General features: G+C 43.0%; 2 protein-coding genes across 4 annotated transcripts; one reads left to right on the top strand and one right to left on the bottom strand.

Moving 5' to 3' along the window:
* Positions 1-1,097: 1,097 nt before the first annotated feature.
* shisa2b (shisa family member 2b) lies at positions 1,098-9,904 on the bottom strand. The gene is made up of 2 exons (XM_086066164.1): positions 9,248-9,904; positions 1,098-2,175 (listed from the first exon to the last, which is right to left on the bottom strand). The coding sequence occupies exons 1-2, from the start codon at positions 9,543-9,545 to the stop codon at positions 1,619-1,621; spliced, it is 855 nt and encodes a 284-aa protein (XP_085922290.1). The 5' UTR covers positions 9,546-9,904; the 3' UTR covers positions 1,098-1,618.
* Positions 9,905-10,572: 668 nt separating this feature from the next.
* Positions 10,573-15,893, top strand: spice1 (spindle and centriole associated protein 1). Of its 3 annotated transcripts, none has more exons than XR_015092121.1 (18): positions 10,573-11,408; positions 11,680-11,727; positions 11,823-11,960; positions 12,052-12,154; positions 12,254-12,351; positions 12,568-12,638; positions 12,714-12,829; positions 12,906-13,031; positions 13,110-13,366; positions 13,451-13,582; positions 13,680-13,788; positions 14,359-14,454; positions 14,539-14,837; positions 14,904-15,087; positions 15,160-15,211; positions 15,389-15,452; positions 15,526-15,659; positions 15,786-15,893. XR_015092121.1 is itself a non-coding variant. In XM_086066242.1 (18 exons), exons 1-17 carry the CDS (start codon positions 11,307-11,309, stop codon positions 15,583-15,585), a joined length of 2,055 nt encoding a protein of 684 aa, XP_085922368.1. In that variant the 5' UTR covers positions 10,573-11,306; the 3' UTR covers positions 15,586-15,611; positions 15,786-15,847. The 3 variants fall into 3 exon arrangements, 2 of the variants coding, with proteins under 2 accessions (XP_085922368.1, XP_085922367.1); XM_086066242.1 differs by having other exon boundaries at positions 15,526-15,611; positions 15,786-15,847; XM_086066241.1 differs by lacking the exon at positions 15,786-15,893 and having other exon boundaries at positions 15,526-15,681.
* The last annotated feature ends 3,054 nt before the right edge of the window (positions 15,894-18,947 follow it).

Here is an 18,947-nt window from a genome sequence, read left to right as displayed (position 1 = left end):
ATGAGCGCTTGTTGAGCTGAGAGTCAGGGTGGGCAACATACAGGCCGGTGGGCTCGGTTGGAGGGGGGGTGCGCCAACTCTCAGGATTTTAAAGAATTTTTATATCATTATATTATAATATTTTTGTATACATTGTAAAGGAATTTGTGAAAAACTGCTCAAAAAGTATCCAAAAGGCTTTGTTTTGACCCTATTTTCAGGAGGGGGGGGGTGCATAGAGGAAGGGGTGCGCCATCTTGTTGGGATTTTGAAAGTGATGCACAATTTAAGAAGTTTTCAAGCTACTATTCTAAACATATCCAAAACACTTCATTTTTTTTTAGGGGTGTGTAGGGCAGAGGTGGTGCACCAACTTGAGTTCTTCAAGGAGGTATATGACTTTAAAAGTTTGGAATAGACTGCTCTCAAAGTGTTTTTTGGTTTTTTATTTAGGCGTAGTACATGGTAGAGGGGGTGGGTATCATAAAAAAATTGGATTAGACTGCTAAAAGTGTGTGAAATTGTTTTGTCTTTTTTTAAGGAGGTATGGATAAGGGGGTGCGCCAACTCGGTTGCGCTGTCGAACGTGGTTTGTAGCTTAAAAAATTGCGAAAGACTGCTCTAAATCTTTGGTTGAAAGTAAGTTTGGGGTAGGAGGGTGCGCCAAATCTGTTTTAGAAATACTTCTCTGAAAGTCTCCAAAAGTATTTGCTTTGAATTTTCCAGGGTGCGTATGTGGTAAAAGGGGTGCGCTAACACTGACAGGATGTTGAAAGTGGTGCGTTACTTAAAAAGTTGGAACAGCCAGCCCTGCAAGTAGCCAAGAGGCTTAAATTTATTTATCTCTACAGGTGTGTATAGCTGATAGGGGGTGCGCCAACTCTGTTGAGATGCTAAAAGGGGGTGCGTGGCTTTAAAATTGGTTAAATGCTTCTCTAAAAGTATTCGAAAGCCAGGTTTTGGTTTGACTATTTGAGTGATTTTGGAGTAGAGGGGGTGCGCCAGGGAGTGCAGATAATAATTGCTCTAAAAATATCCATAATGCTTTTTTTGTGTTTGTATTTTGATTGTCAAAGTAAGCAAACAAGATGCAGTAGCTCCCTGAAAATGACTTTTTTATTTCGTTCCATGTTAATATTAAAAATGGCGCTAGTGCACCGCCAACGACACAAGTTGTTTTGCTGCAGATTACGCCGAGCGACTGCACATTCCTGCATTTTGAAGGCAACGGGCGACTGCTTGTTTTCTCGCCACACGCACTGAACTGTGCAAGTGTTAAATCCAGTAACCCACCTCACGGGAGGGGGTGCGCGGGGGCAGGGGGGTATCGTCTTCAAAGCGCCGCCTCGCCGTCCTTTGGGTGACGTCGGCGCTTTCTCACGCCGGGGTGGCGTCGGGGAAAAACAGTCTGGAGCGTCACGGTCGGCGCGCCGCGCTCACTTCATTAGCGTTTAAATAGTCTGTAGGGAGACCGTCTGCGCTTGCCATCACGCACCTTACGAACCGCGCACCATAAATCACCACAGTCACCACCGGTATAAACACACAAATCTTGCAAGTATTTTGGAGTTTGTAAGCTGAGCTTGGCTTAACGGGGGGGGGGGGGGGGGGACTCGCTCAGGTGGAGCTTGACGACTCGTCACACCGTCACCGGAGGGTATTTCTGCTCACTGGCGACACTGGAGCCTCCAGCTTGAGGGGGAGGGCACGGGGACTGGAGGGGTCTATACCCGCCGTGGGTGGGGTCCAAAAAAGTGGGGGACACCGGATGGGCGTAGCCGATATACTGCGGATGCAAGAACTGTCCCTGGTGCGGCATGATCTGCGTGGCCTGCTGGCAGTTGAGAACCGAGAAGTTGGTGGGCATGTTGACGAAGACGCTGGCGTCGGGCGGCAGGCAGCAGGTGGCCTGCGCCCGGACCATGGGGGCGGCCGGGCGGGGGTTGGCGGACGGGGCGGACGAGCTGGACGAGGTTGCCGTGCTGGACTGGCGCGACGACGAGCCCCTGGAGGTGCCGGCGCTGGACATCATGGGGATGGTCTCCAGGAGGCGGCCCCCGGTACCCGCCGCCGCCGCCGCCGCCAGCTCTTGCTTCGGGCGCAGGCAGCGGCAGCAGCACATGGCCACCACCGAGCCCACCAGGATGAAGGCCACGAATACGGAACCCACGATGAGGAAGGGGACGTAGATGGGAACTGTGGAGGGAGACCACAATGTTAAGTAAGAACCCCACAAAGTCTAAACGTCCTATCGGTCTTGACAGGTGAGTGCCGATTGGCCGAGACAAGGACACAAAGCGCTTGGAGCGAAAAGTGCGGCGGGATTTGCTTCCCAGGGAGCCTGAGACTCTCATTAGCACTTCTCCATTTTGTTTTGATGTCGTCTAATCCTCAGTGCCCCGCTGTGTCCCCGGTACTCCGAACAACATGTTATTGGGCACTTTGTCACGGTGCGGGTCATTTCCACATCATTTGGTCAATAACGGTAAAGACGTGCCCCAATGAAATTGGTGTGTTTGAATTCTTAACAATTGGTATCATTCAAAAGGTAAATATTAGAAGTGTGAAGCGGTTTTTTAATCGTAATTTTTTTGCATGACTTAAAGTAAAAACCGTGCCACAGTTTAGCTTTGGTCCCAGGTGCTAGCTAGCTCTAGCTGCCATGGTGCTCGTTTACCTGCTAGCAAGCTAGCATAAGGGGCTAAAGCTAAACTGTGGCAGGGTTTTTACTTTCTGGATCTGGATTTGCCACCTCTGCTCATCACTCTTTTATATTTGTTCTAAATGTACAATAAAATGACCAATACATGTTTTTTCTAAGTTTCATACTCTTAACATAAACGTGGGAAAAAAACGTTAAACTAATAGAAATATGGCTGCATCTTTCAGTCCTCGATACAGTAATTTCATAATAATTCATAAAATTGAGTTTAAATTAAAAAGATGTAATGTACTGTAAAAAAAAAAAAGGTGTGATATTGATTTGTGTTGGTCATTTTTCTGCCACTAGATGGCATAATTGCATTTGTAAGACGTTGGTGACAGCTCGGTGCATTTTTCTCTTAACATTAAGAACTATCTCATCTTTAACATGAAGTAACGTGAATTTCTGACCCCAGTCTCCACAAATATATGCATTATTGTTACATTTATTACTGCCAAATTTTGACGTGGAATTCCTCCAGTACAGGCTTTCACTGTAACGAGCGGTCATTAATCGCGCGTTCAAAAAATTTTGTGGCGTTTAAGCAACTTTAAATTAACGCACTAATTTTGACACCCCTCGTAAATATCTTTTGTCACACTTATAAAGCCAAAATGTCTTTACCGTTATGTGCCCTATTAAAGGAAATTTAATTTACAAAATGTTAATTTTTTTTCCTATTGATTCAAAAGCCTTCAAATATCCGCTTTGATCGGCCACGGCGGAAGTCGGCTGCGACCACTCCCACTGCGGCGCAGCCTCTCCTTTTAAGCATCGACCTTTTCGAAATTTCAACAGAGCTGGCGCGCACGCCTTCGACGAAGCATTTGGAGTACTTTTAAAAGGGCCTTTCCCCAAATCTTTCTAACCGTCCCTTTAGATTTGGACACACCCAACCCGCCGTAAACACCCTGAAGAAACAACAAGCCAAAAGAAATTATTTTCGAGCCGCCTTTCCCCCCCCCCCCCAAACTTTTTAAACTACGCACTGCACCCAGTTCAACATCCTGACAGTTGGCGCGCCGCCATCGACACTGAACAGCCGTTAAAAAAAAATGCCAAAGTGGTTAGCATACTTTTAAAGCAGTCTTTATAAAAGTCCAAATCTTTTGGATACTGCGATGTGTACCTAATGAAGTGGCCAGTGAGTGTAAGCCAGGTAATTGTGTGTGTGTGTGTGTGTGTGTTCTTGAGCCAGTTATTCCTGGCCGGACTTTGCAGCGCTTGGCCTGTGCTTAAAGAAAAGAAGGCATTCAGTGTCCAATGATTTAATGAAAATCAAAGAAGCGAGCCCGTCTCGTCTGGCTGACTTTTATATCCAAAAAAGCAACCGGAGAGCGGCCGACCTTTTGCCAGCTTCACGAGGCCGCTGCAAATAAGCAGTGGACGGTTGCTGCCTTTTTATTGTTTGTTGTGAGAGTAGTTCAGCAGACAGCAACAGAAAAAAAGACGCAAACCACAGAAGAAGAGGATATTCGTAAAGAAAAGCATGGGCGTGCTTTGAGGGTGGGGGGGGGGGCTTGTGGGGCACCCCCACTCTTGTCAAAATATTTTTCGGGGGCTTAAAAAAAAAAGCCGGTTCGCGCTGGGCATTTAGCAAGCTTTGATAGCCATATATTTTTCATTGTATTTTCTTTCTATTTTTACACCAAAAAAAAACTCTAATTTTTTTTTTAATCTCTTAGTATTTTATCTTTTTCCATTGCATGTATTTTTATCTATATTTTCTATCTCTAATTTTGATACTATTGTCCTTTTTCTTTAATATATATTTTTTGTGGTTGCACCTACAGGTTGTATATTATATATATTAATATATTGTAATGTATTTGTTCTCATATTTTAATCCCCTTTAAGCAAATTTTTGGTATATTTGGATTTTTAATGCAGCAATTATGTTTTATTCTTTTTATGTATTTTTTCCATCTAATATATATCTCATGTAATATTTTTGTACATGCTTAACTTTATGCATTAGTCTTAAATGTTTGTGTTGGGGTTTTTTTTTACTATAATTTGCGTATTTTATATTTTTTTATGTATTTTAGCCTAATATTTTCATGAATTTTTTTAAAATTTATATTATTTTTCCTCATCTTTGTCGTATATTTCTTTACTTATCTAATATTTTGTAATATATTTTTTGTTTATCGCATTTTGAACAATTTTCATCCAATTTTGTGATATTTTGTATTTTAATTTGTCATGTGTTTAATTTTTTCTAAAACTTTTTTTTCGGTATAATTTTGTACTTTAATTTTTTATTTTTGTTATAATACATTTTTCATGTCATAATAATTTGTAATGTATATTTTAATTTTGAACTTCTTAGATATTAGTATTTTCATCTAGTATTTTTATCAAATTCGCTTTTCTTGTAATACTCAATATAGTGTCTGTCATTTAGCAATATTGTGATAAAACTGATATTTATCACGAATGAGCCGCTTTTACACAATTTCATCTTTGACGCAGTCGCGCCTTAACAGCGTGAAATTGCAAAATGGCTACATTTTCACGCTGTACCATTTCCAGTGTGTACTCCCAACAGCGATCAAAACATTTAACGTCCATGTTACGTCACAAGCGATTTTCTTGCGTTTTAACGGCCCTCCCCGCGGGTCGGCAGTTATTTTCCATTCTGCGGGAGTGTTACAGGGCGTAACGTGGAGAGCGAGGGTACGAGCTCCAATTACCTTTTGTCCGCAGTCTCCCTCTTTTTTCTTTTTTTTTTCTCTCAATGCCCATCAAAAGCAGAGAGGTTTTAGCACAGATTACGGCATGTGAGGCTTCGGACTTAAAAAGTAGGCGGGCAAGCAAGATGAAGAGGACGAGGGGGAGGAGGAGGAGTTGGAGGACAGGTGACACCAAAGCCAGAAGTGAGGTGTCAACTTCTAACATATCTCACCCGACACCTCTCTCCTAATAAACAGCTTCTCACAGAAACTCTTTCTATAAGTCTGTTATGGCTACACATATAGGAGTAATGTCCCTTGGGGGGGAGGGGAGGGGGGGTCACTGCCCTTTTTTCCTGTACTTATATGGGCGCCGAGCATCCTGTTTTCGCCCACTCTCATCCGACGAGTTGTATTTTTTTTTTTATCAGGGTTTCATACTTATGTTTTTACAATTTCAAGTCCTTTCGCTGAGTTAGCACGAGTGCTAAAAGTCGCTTGCGAAACTGACACCCGACCGAGACGTTTTATGACCGGCACTTCCAACACGTAGTGCAATTTACACTATCCATGACAGTTTTGCAAAACACGATCAGTTCTTGGCCCGCTGCTACACAACCGATCAAAATGCGGAACTCCCGGAGCAGGCGTTTGCGCAAAGCCATGGAAGATTTACTACTTGAGGTTGTTAAAGCAGGGGCGCGATTGTAGGATCAAATGTTTCGGGGTGCTAATAGTTTTGGTGCCAGAAAACATTCGGTAGTGGGGGTGTTGTAGTTTTCACTTTTTACCCATCAAAAGTAGGCCCTTAGCAAATTAGCATATCAAAGGTATGTTTGTTTTTTTCCGTGTCGATTTGAATTTGATGAATTGTCCTGTTCTAAATTGCGCCAATGCAAACTTATTTTATTACAAAAGATGCATTAGCATGAGTATCACCTCACCGGGTAACCTATCCATCTGTGCACAGTTTGGGTTTGGGCTTAGACTAACCACCTACAGATGCCTGAACCATGAGGGAGATTTTCCACCACTTTATAAGGTTAAAATTCACGTCACAGCTGATAAACGGACGCGGACTAAGTCTTTTCATGTCGACAACTGAGATATAAAAAAAAATGGTTTGCAAATGGGTTTTTTCGCACCTGTCGCCGCTTCACTTTTGGGAACACGGGCCGCTCGAACCCACACCCTGCGGGCATTCTCCCGTTGCCTGAACGCCACATGTTTTTCTCCATGGCGGAGCACATTAATAACGTCCTGCCTGTTAGTCATCAAAGCCGCTCTGTGTATTCCTTGCCTTGAGTGATTAATAGCCTGTAAAGCGTAGGAAAATGGATAAAAATGCAACTGAGCCTTGTACGAGGTGAGGAAGGGGGGGGGGGGGGTAAAAATGTAAGGTTGGCCGGGAGCCAGCGGATGAAATGTATACAGCAGTTCCTGCAGTGATCGCAAATGAGGGTCAGATAAAAAAGCTGGACAACCAAGATGCTCTTCTTCAGAATACGACCGCCATTTTGATTACATTGTCAGGGCTGCATGCACAAGAAAGTAGATTTATTTCCTCCTGGAATTTTTGATGAAAATAAAAATACAAAAGTTTTTACTTTTGTCTATTGGGTGATGAATATTTTCACCCGGGTGAGCACGCTCCAGTTGAATGTTGTCAAGCTTAACATGTCCACCCTGTCATAGTGAAATAACAGTTGTTATAGAAATCGGAACTCAAACTGTGTTAAAACAGCACAGTCAGCTTGTGAACTGAATCATGTTGCAAAGTGAAGGGCCATCGTGTGCTTAAAAAAAAAAAAAACGTCCACCCTGTCATAATGAAATATCATCTCATATGATAGAATAAAATCCTTCAGAAATTCAAATTATATTTATTCAAACACTACACTTAGCTTGTTAACTGTTGCCAAATTAAGGTCCATGTGCTCAATAAATGCTAACATTACCCTTAAATGTCCACCCTGTCAGCAAGCTCGTTGATTTTGCTGTTTACATGTACATTGTCAGCTTGTAGTTAATTTATTTGGGGGGGGGGGGGTGCGAGAGCTTAACCGATATTCATTTCTAAGAGCATAACATCTACTTAAAACAAATGTCCACCCTGTCATAGTGAATTATCAACTGATGTAAAACCTTTCAAATGTTTATTGAAACTGTACAGTTAGCTTACAAACTGTTGCCAGGAAAAGGTCCACCATGTGCACACTAAATACTAACATAAGAAAAATATGTCCACCCTGTCATTGTCCATCTTGTCAATAAAGTCACAAATTTGGCTGTTGTCACCTATATTGTTTGCTTGCAATTAATTTATTGAAACAGGGCGAGGGCTTAACCGATATTCATTTCGAACAGCATAACAACTGCTTAAAACAAATGTCCGCCCTGTCATAATGACACATTAACTGATGTAAAACCTTTCAGAAATTCAAATTATATTTATTAGAACAGCATAGCTTGCTAACTGATGTCAAGTTAAGGTCCACCCATACACTCACCAAATGCTAACATTAGCCAAAAAATGTCCACCCCGTCAGCAAGCTCACAGATTTCGCATTTCTAACAGCATAACATCTACCAATGTGATATTTTAATTGAATCTCGTTGCCACTATACGGTTATACGGTGATATCGACTCGCTTAGCGGAAAGATGATTTGAGAAGGTGCGTATGTTTTAACGGGTGGAGCTGTCAGCACCTTTTTGTCAGCTGAGCGACCGTCCACCACTTGATTCCGGCAGCACCCGACAAACGCTATTCTATTTTTAAAAGTGCACTTTAGGACCATTTGGAAGCCCCGCGTAGCAGTTTTTTTTTTTCTTCTCTTCCCCGAGCTGTCTGCTTTGCAGCTGTTGCTGCCAACCTGCCGGCAGCTGATGCGCCTCTCGACGAGGACGTACTCTGCACACCACGGACCGCTTCATGGGAGGAAAGTGGAACCGTGTAATCACTCCAAATCCGATCTTAAGACCTCGTGAGAGTTAGTCGGTATTTTCTCAGTTCAGATGTATTTCGATACAACATCCAGATGGCTTTTCAAAATCGCCTGCAAAATTTTGGACTCCTCTTTTATGTCTTGCACATAATTTGTTGGGTGTGTGCAGGATATGCACCAGCTCTGTCAGGGTATTGAATGGGTGCATGGCTGAAAAAGTTTGTCCTTTAACTATCCGAAAGGCTTTTTTTTTTTTAAGGGTGTGTGAAGGGTAATGGGGGTGCGCCAACTCGTTACAGGGAGTGTGTGGCTTAAAAAGTTTGCGAAAAGTCTGTTCCAAAAGTATTGAAACGCTTGTTTTAGCTACTTTGAAGGGTGTGTATGTAGGGTAAGTGGTGCACCAACTTTGTCGGGATGTTAAAGGGGGTGCGTTTGGTAAAGACTGCTCTTTGAGTATCCAGAAACCTTTGTTTTTACCCTTTTTTTTTTTTTTTTACAGGATGACCGATGCAGTGCGTTGATTCAGTAGGAATACTGAAGGGGGTGCGCAGCTGAAAAATGTGTAATAGACACTTCTAAAAGTCTCTAATTTGACTTTTTTTAGTGTCTATCTGGAGGGTAGAGGGGTGCACCAACTTTGTTGGGACGTTGCAAGGGGGTGTCCGGCTGGAAAAGTTTGAGAAAAACTGCACTGAGTATACAAAAAGCTTTGTTTTTATTTCTTTAAAAAAAAAAAAGTTTTATATATAAGGTCGAAGGGGTGCTCCGGCTCTAATATCATCTTGAAGGTGCAACTTCCTAATGCCAGTAACAATTATGTAATGCTTTACATTTGAGAAATTACTTTCTAACCCTCTTTTTCAGCATCATAGTCATTAGAGTCCTCCACTGATTTCCTTTCCCCGTGATGAACAAGATCTGAGTGCACATGCACGCTCGTACCTGCACCGGAGTCCTTCGTCTCCTTGCCCTCGGTCCCGGGTTCCAGGGCCCGCCTGTCGTTGTCGCAGCTGCCCTGATCCAGTCGCGCGTCCGTGCTGGAGCAGCAGTACCTCAGCTCGCACTTCCCGCAGCAAATGATGGCGTCCACGCCGTCTATTTTCTCCGGGCACTGGAAGCCTTCCTTCCACGCTCCCTGGGCGTCGTGCCATCCGTGGCAGTACTCCCCGCTGGCCTGCACGTCGATGGTGACCAGGAGAAGGTTCAAGACCACGGCGCCCAGGAGTCCTCCGGCCCACATACTGCGGGCGACAGAAAGAAAGGCCCGCCGCTAGGATTCACTATGAGGGGAGCTGTGGCAATTAAGAAAAGGAGTTTTGCGCAACTTAAGCGCTGGCATTTGTTTGAGAATTCCTGTACGTAATTGCGTCTCCAAAAAAATGACTCCACGCGTTTATTTATCCTCCCAAGATCACGTTTAGTCTCCCAGGTGCGAGTTTTCTGAAGTCGCGCGTTAAATCCAGTCCGGGCAAAGAGTAGAGAAGTCTCCAATGTCCTCCCGTGTGGTCCTGCGACCGGCTGTTCCAAACGCGAGTGGCGCGCTTCGCATGTTGCTGGGGGCGTCCCGACGAGAACAGAGCACAAGTGAAGTCCAGGCGATGTCCTACTGGGTCAATCTGAGCTGATGCGCGCGGGACATCCTACTTTGCGTCACAGGCGGGGGCGTGGAGAAAGTCCGAGATGACAGCTGGCCAGGTAAAATTGCACCAGACAACTCTTATTAACGGTTTCACCCTATAAAAGTCGCTCGCGTTGTTTTATTGATATATTAAATTGTGAACATAAATATTAAAATGACGACACTGTCTTCATTCGCTACTTGTGTAACTTTCGAAGTAAATATAAATATCAATATGTTGGTTCGTGTCGGGGAGGGTTTCAAACATTGCCATCTAGTGCACGAATGTGCTCATTTCACTTCGAATCATTATTGAAAGCGTCTCATTTTGTAAAGAGCATTTTCGCCATTAAATATGTTCCATAAACTACGTTGACAGTGTACCAGTATTTATGTGAAGCTAATTCTAGACGTTTTCAAGTGATAAGGTAAAAAAGTATCGTCAGATGAATCGGCAATGGCTACATTTCCCATCATGCTCTTGGTGCAAGGAAGGAGAAAGCACAATATCTCATGAAAAAACAAAAATTTTAGCTAGTATCTTTATTATATATGTGTCTGTGTTTTCTATAAATGCGTATCATTTAATTTTACATTTATTAGGCACCGCACGTCCTAGAAGTGCAAATGCTTCTGGTTGGCCCAAATTACTACATTTCCCATAGTGCTCTTGGCGTCAAGAGGCGTCCGTCGCAACGTGCAAAAAGTCACACAACAAACTGCGAAGGGAAAAATGGCTTGTATTTTGACTCGTTTCCGTTTCCGATACTCATGTCAAACATACTTTCTTTATTTTTATTTTGTTATTATTATTATTTAACGTGCCCCAAAAGTTACGAACGCTCAGTGGCTAATACTACATCTCCCATTATGCTCTCAGCGCAAGGATGTGACCGTCGTAACAAGTCATTTTCACACAAAAAGAAAAAGGCAAATAGAGTAGAAGATAGCGAGTTGATCCGTTTGGGGGATTTCATTTGATACTTTAACAGCCCTTGAGATATTAATTATTATGTTCACGGAAGTTTAAAATATATATATCAGCACACACTTCCTGGCCGACAGTACTACATGTCCCATCATGCTCTTCGCGTACGTAATGCCAAGTACAGGGAAGTGGCGCGGGACGGTTGAAAAACTCACTCAACAAACCACGAAATACGCATTTCAAGCTAGCAACTTGACTGGCATTTTCGAGGCGTATTTAACTTTTAGAATAACGCGACAGCTGTAATCCTAACGTCGGGGTTGTTTTACGTTTATTTTTTCCAAATTACCGCTAACTTTGAATGTTAGCTTGCTTAAAACGTGAATGTGGCTGCTGGCGAACGCTAATGCTAACTCATTGACATTCGTAAGCCTACAAGCGTGTTAAATAGCACTATGTCATTCGCTAGAGGAGGATTTCGGACGCAAAACGGCAAGGGTTTTAAAAAGCCCCTTCGTCCCAAGAAGACAGCACCTCCTCCCAAAAGAGAGTGGGTGGTGAGTAGTGCCACTTATTAAATCGTACAACAACAAAGTTTTCAGTCAATAATGACGAGTCCTCGTATTACCACGTAACCTGAATGTGTACGTAACGTAAGTAGGAACTCTACAGTCTGCCACGAACACCCTTACACGGCTGTTACATTAAATTTATGTAAGAACTCCTAGTCCATAAATATGAATCAACAAATCCGAATAATTAAGATATGTCTATTGGACTTGCTCTGTTGTGAATGTTGAACCTTCAATAGCAATGTTTTGGTTTCAGAGCACCGTCAGTGACCTCTCCGTGCACAAGCTGAGCCCCGCAGAGTTGGTAAATCTGGTTTAACTATCTTTAATGGTTTATTTTAAGATGCCTTCAAGCACGAAGACCTCTGCTAAAGAAGTATCTCCTTGGTGTGTCCTCAGAACCATCGCCACGAGATCCACAAGTCGCACAACAAGGCCGCCGCTCAGTGGGAGCTACGAGAGAAAGCACTGAAAACTCGCCTCTGGCAGGCTGGATGTAGTCCTCTGGACAAAGCCAGTCAAGCAATCATGAGAGAGGTGTGCCATTATTTTTAATATAGTACTGTACATATTTAAATATTTTTCTTTTCTGTTTTTTTTTTATTAAATAAAAGTGTTTTGTTTGCAGGTGTTTTCTGACAAGCTGCTATTGCAGGATGTGCTGGCCCGCTCCGACAGAGCCTTGGCCGTAGTCAACGACCTGTTTGGCGACCCACCACGAAGGCAGACTGGTAGAATTATTAACATGCCACATTACCCAAATTTGAATTTGTATATTACGTTTTTTTGTATGTTAATGTAATTCATTGTATGTCTATGTAATTCCGCAGCACATCCCAGCGTGACCGTGGCCCCAAACTTGGATTCTCCTCTTTTCCAGAGATCCACTGAGCTGTCATCATTTCATGACTCCATGTTGGATCAACAGGTTTCTGAGCAAAGTATCCCAGTAGTGTTTGTACAACACGCACACATGCGCTACTGGGATCCAATCCCAAAATGTTTGTCAATCAAAAATGTGTCCAAAATTCTGACAAATCAGTCATAGAAAGTATTGGTCAAATTCACTTTTGAGGTGACGAAAAATCAGAAATATAGCTATGTATAATACATATTCAAATGTCTAAAATATGTATATTTTCAGGCTGTCCTTGAACCAGAGGACGACTATTACTACAGTGATGAAGAGCCCACAGAGGGAAGAGTATTCCAGAGGTAATCGCATCAATTAAATCTAAATGGGTAATTAAAGACAGACAATCACATAACTTTCTTTTGCATTTATTGCAGTAAGATTAAGGTGAATAATAAGATGGGAGGGCTTCAGCGCCAAATCATTCGGCATGAGCGCAGATATACCGGTCCTCAAACTCCCTGCACACCAGCCAGACAACCACCCCAAATTGGTAAAAAAAAATAAAAATCTTAAATGTTGAATTTCAAATGTCGACATTTGAACTCATCCCAGGTTTTCATTTTAAGCTCTCAATGCCACAGCGGCAGTCCAACGTTTACGGTCAAGAAGCGGCTACACAAATGAAGCAGCTGAGGAGCCTTCCTTGCTGGTCTCGCAAGTCCTCAACCCTGATCTTTCTCCCAGGCAGTCAGGTAACCAAAGAAACCACACCCTCTTCAAACGTTATATATTCAACACACTGGTACACAAGTTGTGGTGGTGTTGCGCAGGCAGCTGTCACTCTGCCAGGACCAGGAAGCGCGCCTGCAAGACCGCCGAGCTGAACGGCAACTCCGCAGCCTCTCCGAGCGGGGAACAGTCCGGCCTGGGCCTGCTGCAGACCATGCTGGCCCAAGTGGAGCTCGACTTGGATTCCCTGTGTCCGCAAACGTCGACGCAGAGCCAGCAACGCCCGGCACAAGGCCTCACTGGCTTCTCCGTGGCTTTGGTCTCCGCTCTGGCACGCCTCGTTAACCTCCTCAAAGATGTACCGTCCAAAAACAAGGCTTCACGTAACATACTTAACGTTCCTGGGAGATGACTCAAATCTGTCTTTTTTTTTTTTCCTTAGCGAGAACATGACGTGGAGAATACCAATGAGGACAGACGAAAGCTTGAGGAGAAGCTGAGAGAGCAACGGAGCTTGATTGACGCTCTCACTGCAGAGACCATGACTCTAAGAGAAGAGACCTCCGTCCTGAAGGTGAGTGGGCCGGCAGTCCAGACACACAGCTATTTGTACACAAACAAAAAACTTCCCCTTTTATGCCCATGAGTCATTTTTTTAATCTCATTTGCAGGTAGAGTTGGAGCAGCGCACATCAGAGCTGGAGAGGAAACTGGACTCGGTGGTGTCGGCAATGGCGACGCAAATCAACCAACCCCAACGCTCTGATGTCATCGCTACAGGTTTTTATTTTGTGTGTTGTATTTCAATTTGTTTATGGTAAAGTTGTGATATGGGAAAAACAACAGCCAAAGGTTTACAGGAATGAAGTTGAAATATTCACAGAATTATTATTTTTTTAATCAAGATTTAACAAGACATTTTACAGGAAATATTATTGTCATTTATAATAATAAAGTCAAAATATAAGAAAAAAAAATATTTAAAGGGATAAAGTCAAACTAATACAAGCAAAAATGTGCACATATTAGAAAAAAAGGATGTAAATAATAATTACAAAAAAATTATTCCACATGAAAAGTACATAAAGAATTGTTTTTTTAAATCTAAATAAAAGGTCTTAGACGTTAAATGCAAATGTCTTGAACTTAGAAGTAAGAATAACACAACTGGTGTACTTGGACAGTCATTCATTCGCCTACCACTAGAGGGAGCCCTTGTACTGACACTGCACTGAGAAACTGGTCTAATTAATGCATTCCAATGCAAGGGCTGTCAGAAAATGTGCCCTTTACAAAGATAAGTTGGACTGCTCAATTTGGTGTTTCTAATGAGGTGTCGTGCCTGCACAGTTCAACAGCCTGTTGCCGAGCGACCACCAGTTTCCATGTCTCCCGCCATTCGACTCTCCTCACCTGGACAGGGAGATTCCTGGCAGCCAAATCCTGGTAGCCTCATGCATTAGTTTACTACGAGTACCATGTACCAGTTCGTTAAAAAATGTTTTTAAAAAAATAAACATTTTCCTACAGAACTCGATCAGGGTGCCCACAACCTGCTGAGAGCCCACAGCTCAGTGTCCAGTCTTCCCCTCACGTCGCGACTTTCTCCCGAGGCCTTGGAGGCTGAGATCGGCCATCTCTGCCGACTCCGAGACGTGATCAGTACCCAGCTTAGCCATGCCGAGTGCGTCAGAGGGTTGCCTAGAAGCGGCAGCGCAGAGCAGAAGGGCTCGAGTTCCGTCAGCACAGGTCCAGTGGCACCTGACAGGACGTCGCAGCCCGAGAGCACCGCCAGGCTGAGTCAACACGTCCACCAAGCGAACCATCAGGTGATGGCCCCTAAAAATTATTTGGCATCCCTTAACCAAAACTAAAATCTCTTTGCCATTGTTTAGGGGACTCCGAATAACAACAACGTAAGTAGTGTGCAGCAGCGCCTCCTGGAGCTCACCAGGCAAAGCGCAGCAGCCAGAGGACGATTGCTGGACCTCATTGAGCAGCAGAAACAGACGCTTACCGTCAGAGTGTCTCCGTCCGGCTCGCCCGTGCCCACCTCGGCCTTCAGTCCACGACCATCAGGTAGACTGTTTAACATTCCTGCCATGTGTTTGTTGTAATACGATAAATTGTGACGGTTGTCTTGTCCCCAAGGTGGCAGTGGAAGCACTGACGGGTCTCACCTGGTTCCGACAGACAACAGACGGTAAGCTGGAAAATTCAACGGGATATAATTGTGAAAATTTGACTTTTACCATTTTTATTATATATTTTTTTACAAACTTCTGTACAATTACTTGTAGTTGTAATGTGTCTCCGAGCGAGCCATTCTGAATTTATGACATTCATAATTGTGATTCGGGTGTTTCTAAAATCCTTATAGCTCAGCTGGTTCGCGTGTGTATTCTCGGCATTACGAAGAGGCACAGAGGGATGGAAGCGCACGGGTGAATAAACACACAAATGCAATAGATGTGTTTATGTTGCTGCAAAATAAACATGTCGGTCGTTCCTTCACAGCAAACAGACAAGCAGCAAGTACAGGACGGCTGGTTCGCTCTCGCCACTCATTTTCGATGACAAGAAGAGGACTTTTTAAAAATGTCGTAATTGTTTTTAACTATTAATATGGTTATTAAAGCGGGATTTCCAAGGTTAGACGCAAAGGTCGTTTTCCTTTTGATCGCCATTTGTTCCACTTTCATCAAATAAATCATTGTCTTTGTTGTACTGTTTTCAGTTGACGAGTTGTCTCATTTTGACGTGGTCGCTTTTTGCAGCATGCTGTCACCGTGACAACCGATAGTATTGACGACTGAAGACATCTCAAGTGCGTGCAGGGAGTCAGGAGAAGATGCAGTGCAGTACAAAGCCAGTAGGTGGCAACATGGACTCACTCTGAGTAAGTGTAGTACTAAAGCTCGTTTTTTTGGAGGGGGGGGGGCACACTTGAACTGTTAAATTGATTGTGTACAAAATGTATTTGCAACAAATCTGCGCAAAAATATTTTATTTAAAAATACATTTCAATTAACCCAATCAGCAAAACTAATACTGTACAATAAATATTCTAAACCACGTTAAGAAACACAGCCACCCTTTGCCCACCCACATTTTAGAGTTTTGTGATCTGTTTTTTTTTTTTAAATTGTAAAATTAATCTGCTCTGTCTGTATTCTAAAAGTTCAAGAATTCCGCGCTACAACTTTAAATACACTTACTCCATGTAATAAAATCACAAGGAGTAGATAAATAAATGGGGGTTGGGGGGTGGCAGGCCAGAGCTCATTGTGACCGGACGAGTACGTGAAGGGCGAGGGTGAATGGGGATTAACCCCACCCGAGTGCTTTTCAATGCACCCTCCTTCCCCGATCACCACAGGGACTCTGGACTTTTCTCATGTGATCGACCATAAAAACATTTTATTTTTTACATTGGATTTTGTTTACAGATAAACACACAAATACGTCATAATGAAGTCAAATAATAGCATCTGCATTGGTTATGTAACATCAATTGGATTTAAAAATCAATAGGGGTCAAACTCGCAAGTTGCAATGATATATGTGGGGCGAATGGGGGTAGCTTACTAGCTTTCATCGATTCATTTCCACATGCCCCCACTTCACCCCTGTGAAGGAGGTGCAAGTCACTCTGCTAAACACACACACTTTGCCGAGGTTCCGAGAACACGTTGCGTTAGTCATTTTGTCAAAGGATTCAATTTTGGACATCATGTGCTATATTAATAGCTAGTGAACATTTGTGCAGTACATTATTATGTTAAAAAGCATGGAAAAATTCATGTAGGTATTATAGCAAAATAATATGCATATTAAAATACAGTATTTGTAGCCTGACTAGTTTAAAAGTATCAAATAACTTAAAATAAAATAACTAGCAATGTAAATATAAAAAAATGAGCATGGACCTAAAGTGTCTGAAAATTGACAAATAGATAGTAAAGCCGGTTAAACGCAAATTAATGACTTGTCAAAAATCTTGAATAATTGGTTCGTCGTTCTGCCACTAGGGGGAGACATGGCAACAAAAGCCTTTTTGGGGTCTCTTGGCGCTGATTTTGAACTTTCAAATCTCATTTAAAACAGCAATGTAGTTTTTTTTATGATTAGTTAAGTTACCACACGATATGCTTAAAAAAACACATACACATTCTTGAACTAACTTCTTGAGAATATCTCAAGGTTGGACTCAGAATGGAATGTTTTGTAGAGTGTGTGCTTTGGTATTCGTGCGCGTGTGCCTGTGTGTGCAGGCGTGTCCTCTGCAGCTGTGCAACGTTCTGATCTGAAGCGGCCCATTGCTTGCTGTGAAAATATTATCGCAAGTGTTTATTATTGCTTTGGCGTGAAACAGTGGGAGTGTTGTATGTGCGTGGACTATACGTGTGCGGAGGGCCAGCATTCGGGGTCGGGGAGGGGCGTAGTATCTGTTTCCCACCGGCCAGCCCCCGGTCTGTGGCCCATTGCACCCTGGGTAATGGGGGAGGCCTTTTGGAGTTGATTAGTTCCGGCTGGATCCCAGATAGAGTTCTGACAGCCAGGAGAAACGATCTCTCAGCATGAACCCCCCCAATACCCCCCTACACGCATACACATGCCTGTCAGACACAATGGGACCGAGAAGGGGAAGGGCTTTTTAAACAACTCCACTTGTCCCCATGCATGGTTGAAAACTTGTATTACCTTTAACTCCAAACAATCACTTTTTAAGGCGGTCAATAATGTGTACTGTCACCCTTCTATCACTTTTTTTTTTTTGCATCTTTTATTTTGAAGTCCAGAGACACTTTGAATCTTTGAAATATAATCGGTTAAGTTGGTGTGCTTGTTTTATTAACCCGCCAGTGGTCATGTAGGTATTCACTTTTCAAAACGATACGACTGGGTAGCCCAGTTTGAGAAGCCTCCTTTGCGCAGCCCATGATGGATGCTTGGATCAGCCCCATTGAATGTTTAGAATGTTTTTACCGCGGGACAAAACGCGGCCTCCAGTGTGTCGGACACCTGTGGCCCGCTCTGGCATCCGTCACACGCATTCCAAAAAAAAAAAGAGCGTCATTCACACACACGTTCCCGCTGCGATTCTACCTCCCCCATCACCATCCCCAACACTTCTCTCTCTGCCTCCCCCCACTGAGATGTGCTCTTTCTCTCTCTTTCTCCACACTTAATTGATTAAGGGCCGTTTTCATAAATCAATTTGGGATGCTCATCAGTCAGCCATGAAAAGACAGAACCCCCCCCTTCCTACACTCCACTTCTTCTTCCAGCACCTCTCCCTGTGAGCACTGTTATTAATCTACCTCAGCATGCCATGCCACTCTCACTTACAAACACACTCTCAGAGCTGTGGGGTTTGTTTTCTTTGGCTTTGCAACATGAAATATGCAAATTGAGGAGCTGGGAGGGACACGGTGACACACACTTTCCGTCCAGGGTTACACACCAGTTTAGTTTTTTTATACTTTAAAACTGAAATAAATAAATTATTTATATATATATATTTATTCCAGGTCAGTACATTTATTTGGTTCCTTCCATTTAATGGGATTACGATTAGATTTGAATATGATTCGGCTCGTTTCGAGAAGGTATGACATCACACAATGAGTTTCTTGTTGAAAGTAGGCAATCATTTTGCAATATGAATTAACTTGTCAATACTGCAAACATGGCATTGCCTTCTATAAGAGGGTATCAAAGATGAAGAAGTTTATTTGTAGCTTTTGATATGTTCAACAAAATGTAAAAGCTCAAACTTATCATGTTAACTAAATTCAAAGAAACCAATAACATCAAACCGATTTATACTGATTTATCACTTTTAGATCAGGCCATCAGCTGGTTCATTAATCCATGTGCCAACCAGAGGTGGCAAATCCAAGTCCAGAATGTAAAAACCCTGCCACAGTTTGGCC

This window comes from Leptonotus elevatus, chromosome 21 (genome assembly GCF_054856555.1).
Source record: "Leptonotus elevatus isolate MCC_2025b chromosome 21, RoL_Lele_1.0, whole genome shotgun sequence".
Taxonomy (NCBI): Eukaryota; Metazoa; Chordata; class Actinopteri; order Syngnathiformes; family Syngnathidae; genus Leptonotus; species Leptonotus elevatus.
This window is presented reverse-complemented; position numbering and strand designations above follow the sequence as displayed.

What these genes read in the sequence shown, in the direction of transcription:
- shisa2b (XM_086066164.1), bottom strand. Translation starts at nt 9,545, where the DNA reads ATGTGGGCCGGAGGACTCCTGGGCGCCGTGGTCTTGAACCTTCTCCTG. An exon ending in GACGAAGGACTCCGGTGCAG is followed by an intron (nt 2,176 to 9,247) that starts GTACGAGCGTGC and finishes CTCCCTCCACAG; the next exon opens with TTCCCATCTACGTCCCCTTC.
- spice1 (XM_086066242.1), top strand. Translation starts at nt 11,307, where the DNA reads ATGTCATTCGCTAGAGGAGGATTTCGGACGCAAAACGGCAAGGGTTTT. An exon ending in ACTCCATGTTGGATCAACAG is followed by an intron (nt 12,352 to 12,567) that starts GTTTCTGAGCAA and finishes GTATATTTTCAG; the next exon opens with GCTGTCCTTGAACCAGAGGA. An exon ending in GAGGGAAGAGTATTCCAGAG is followed by an intron (nt 12,639 to 12,713) that starts GTAATCGCATCA and finishes CATTTATTGCAG; the next exon opens with TAAGATTAAGGTGAATAATA.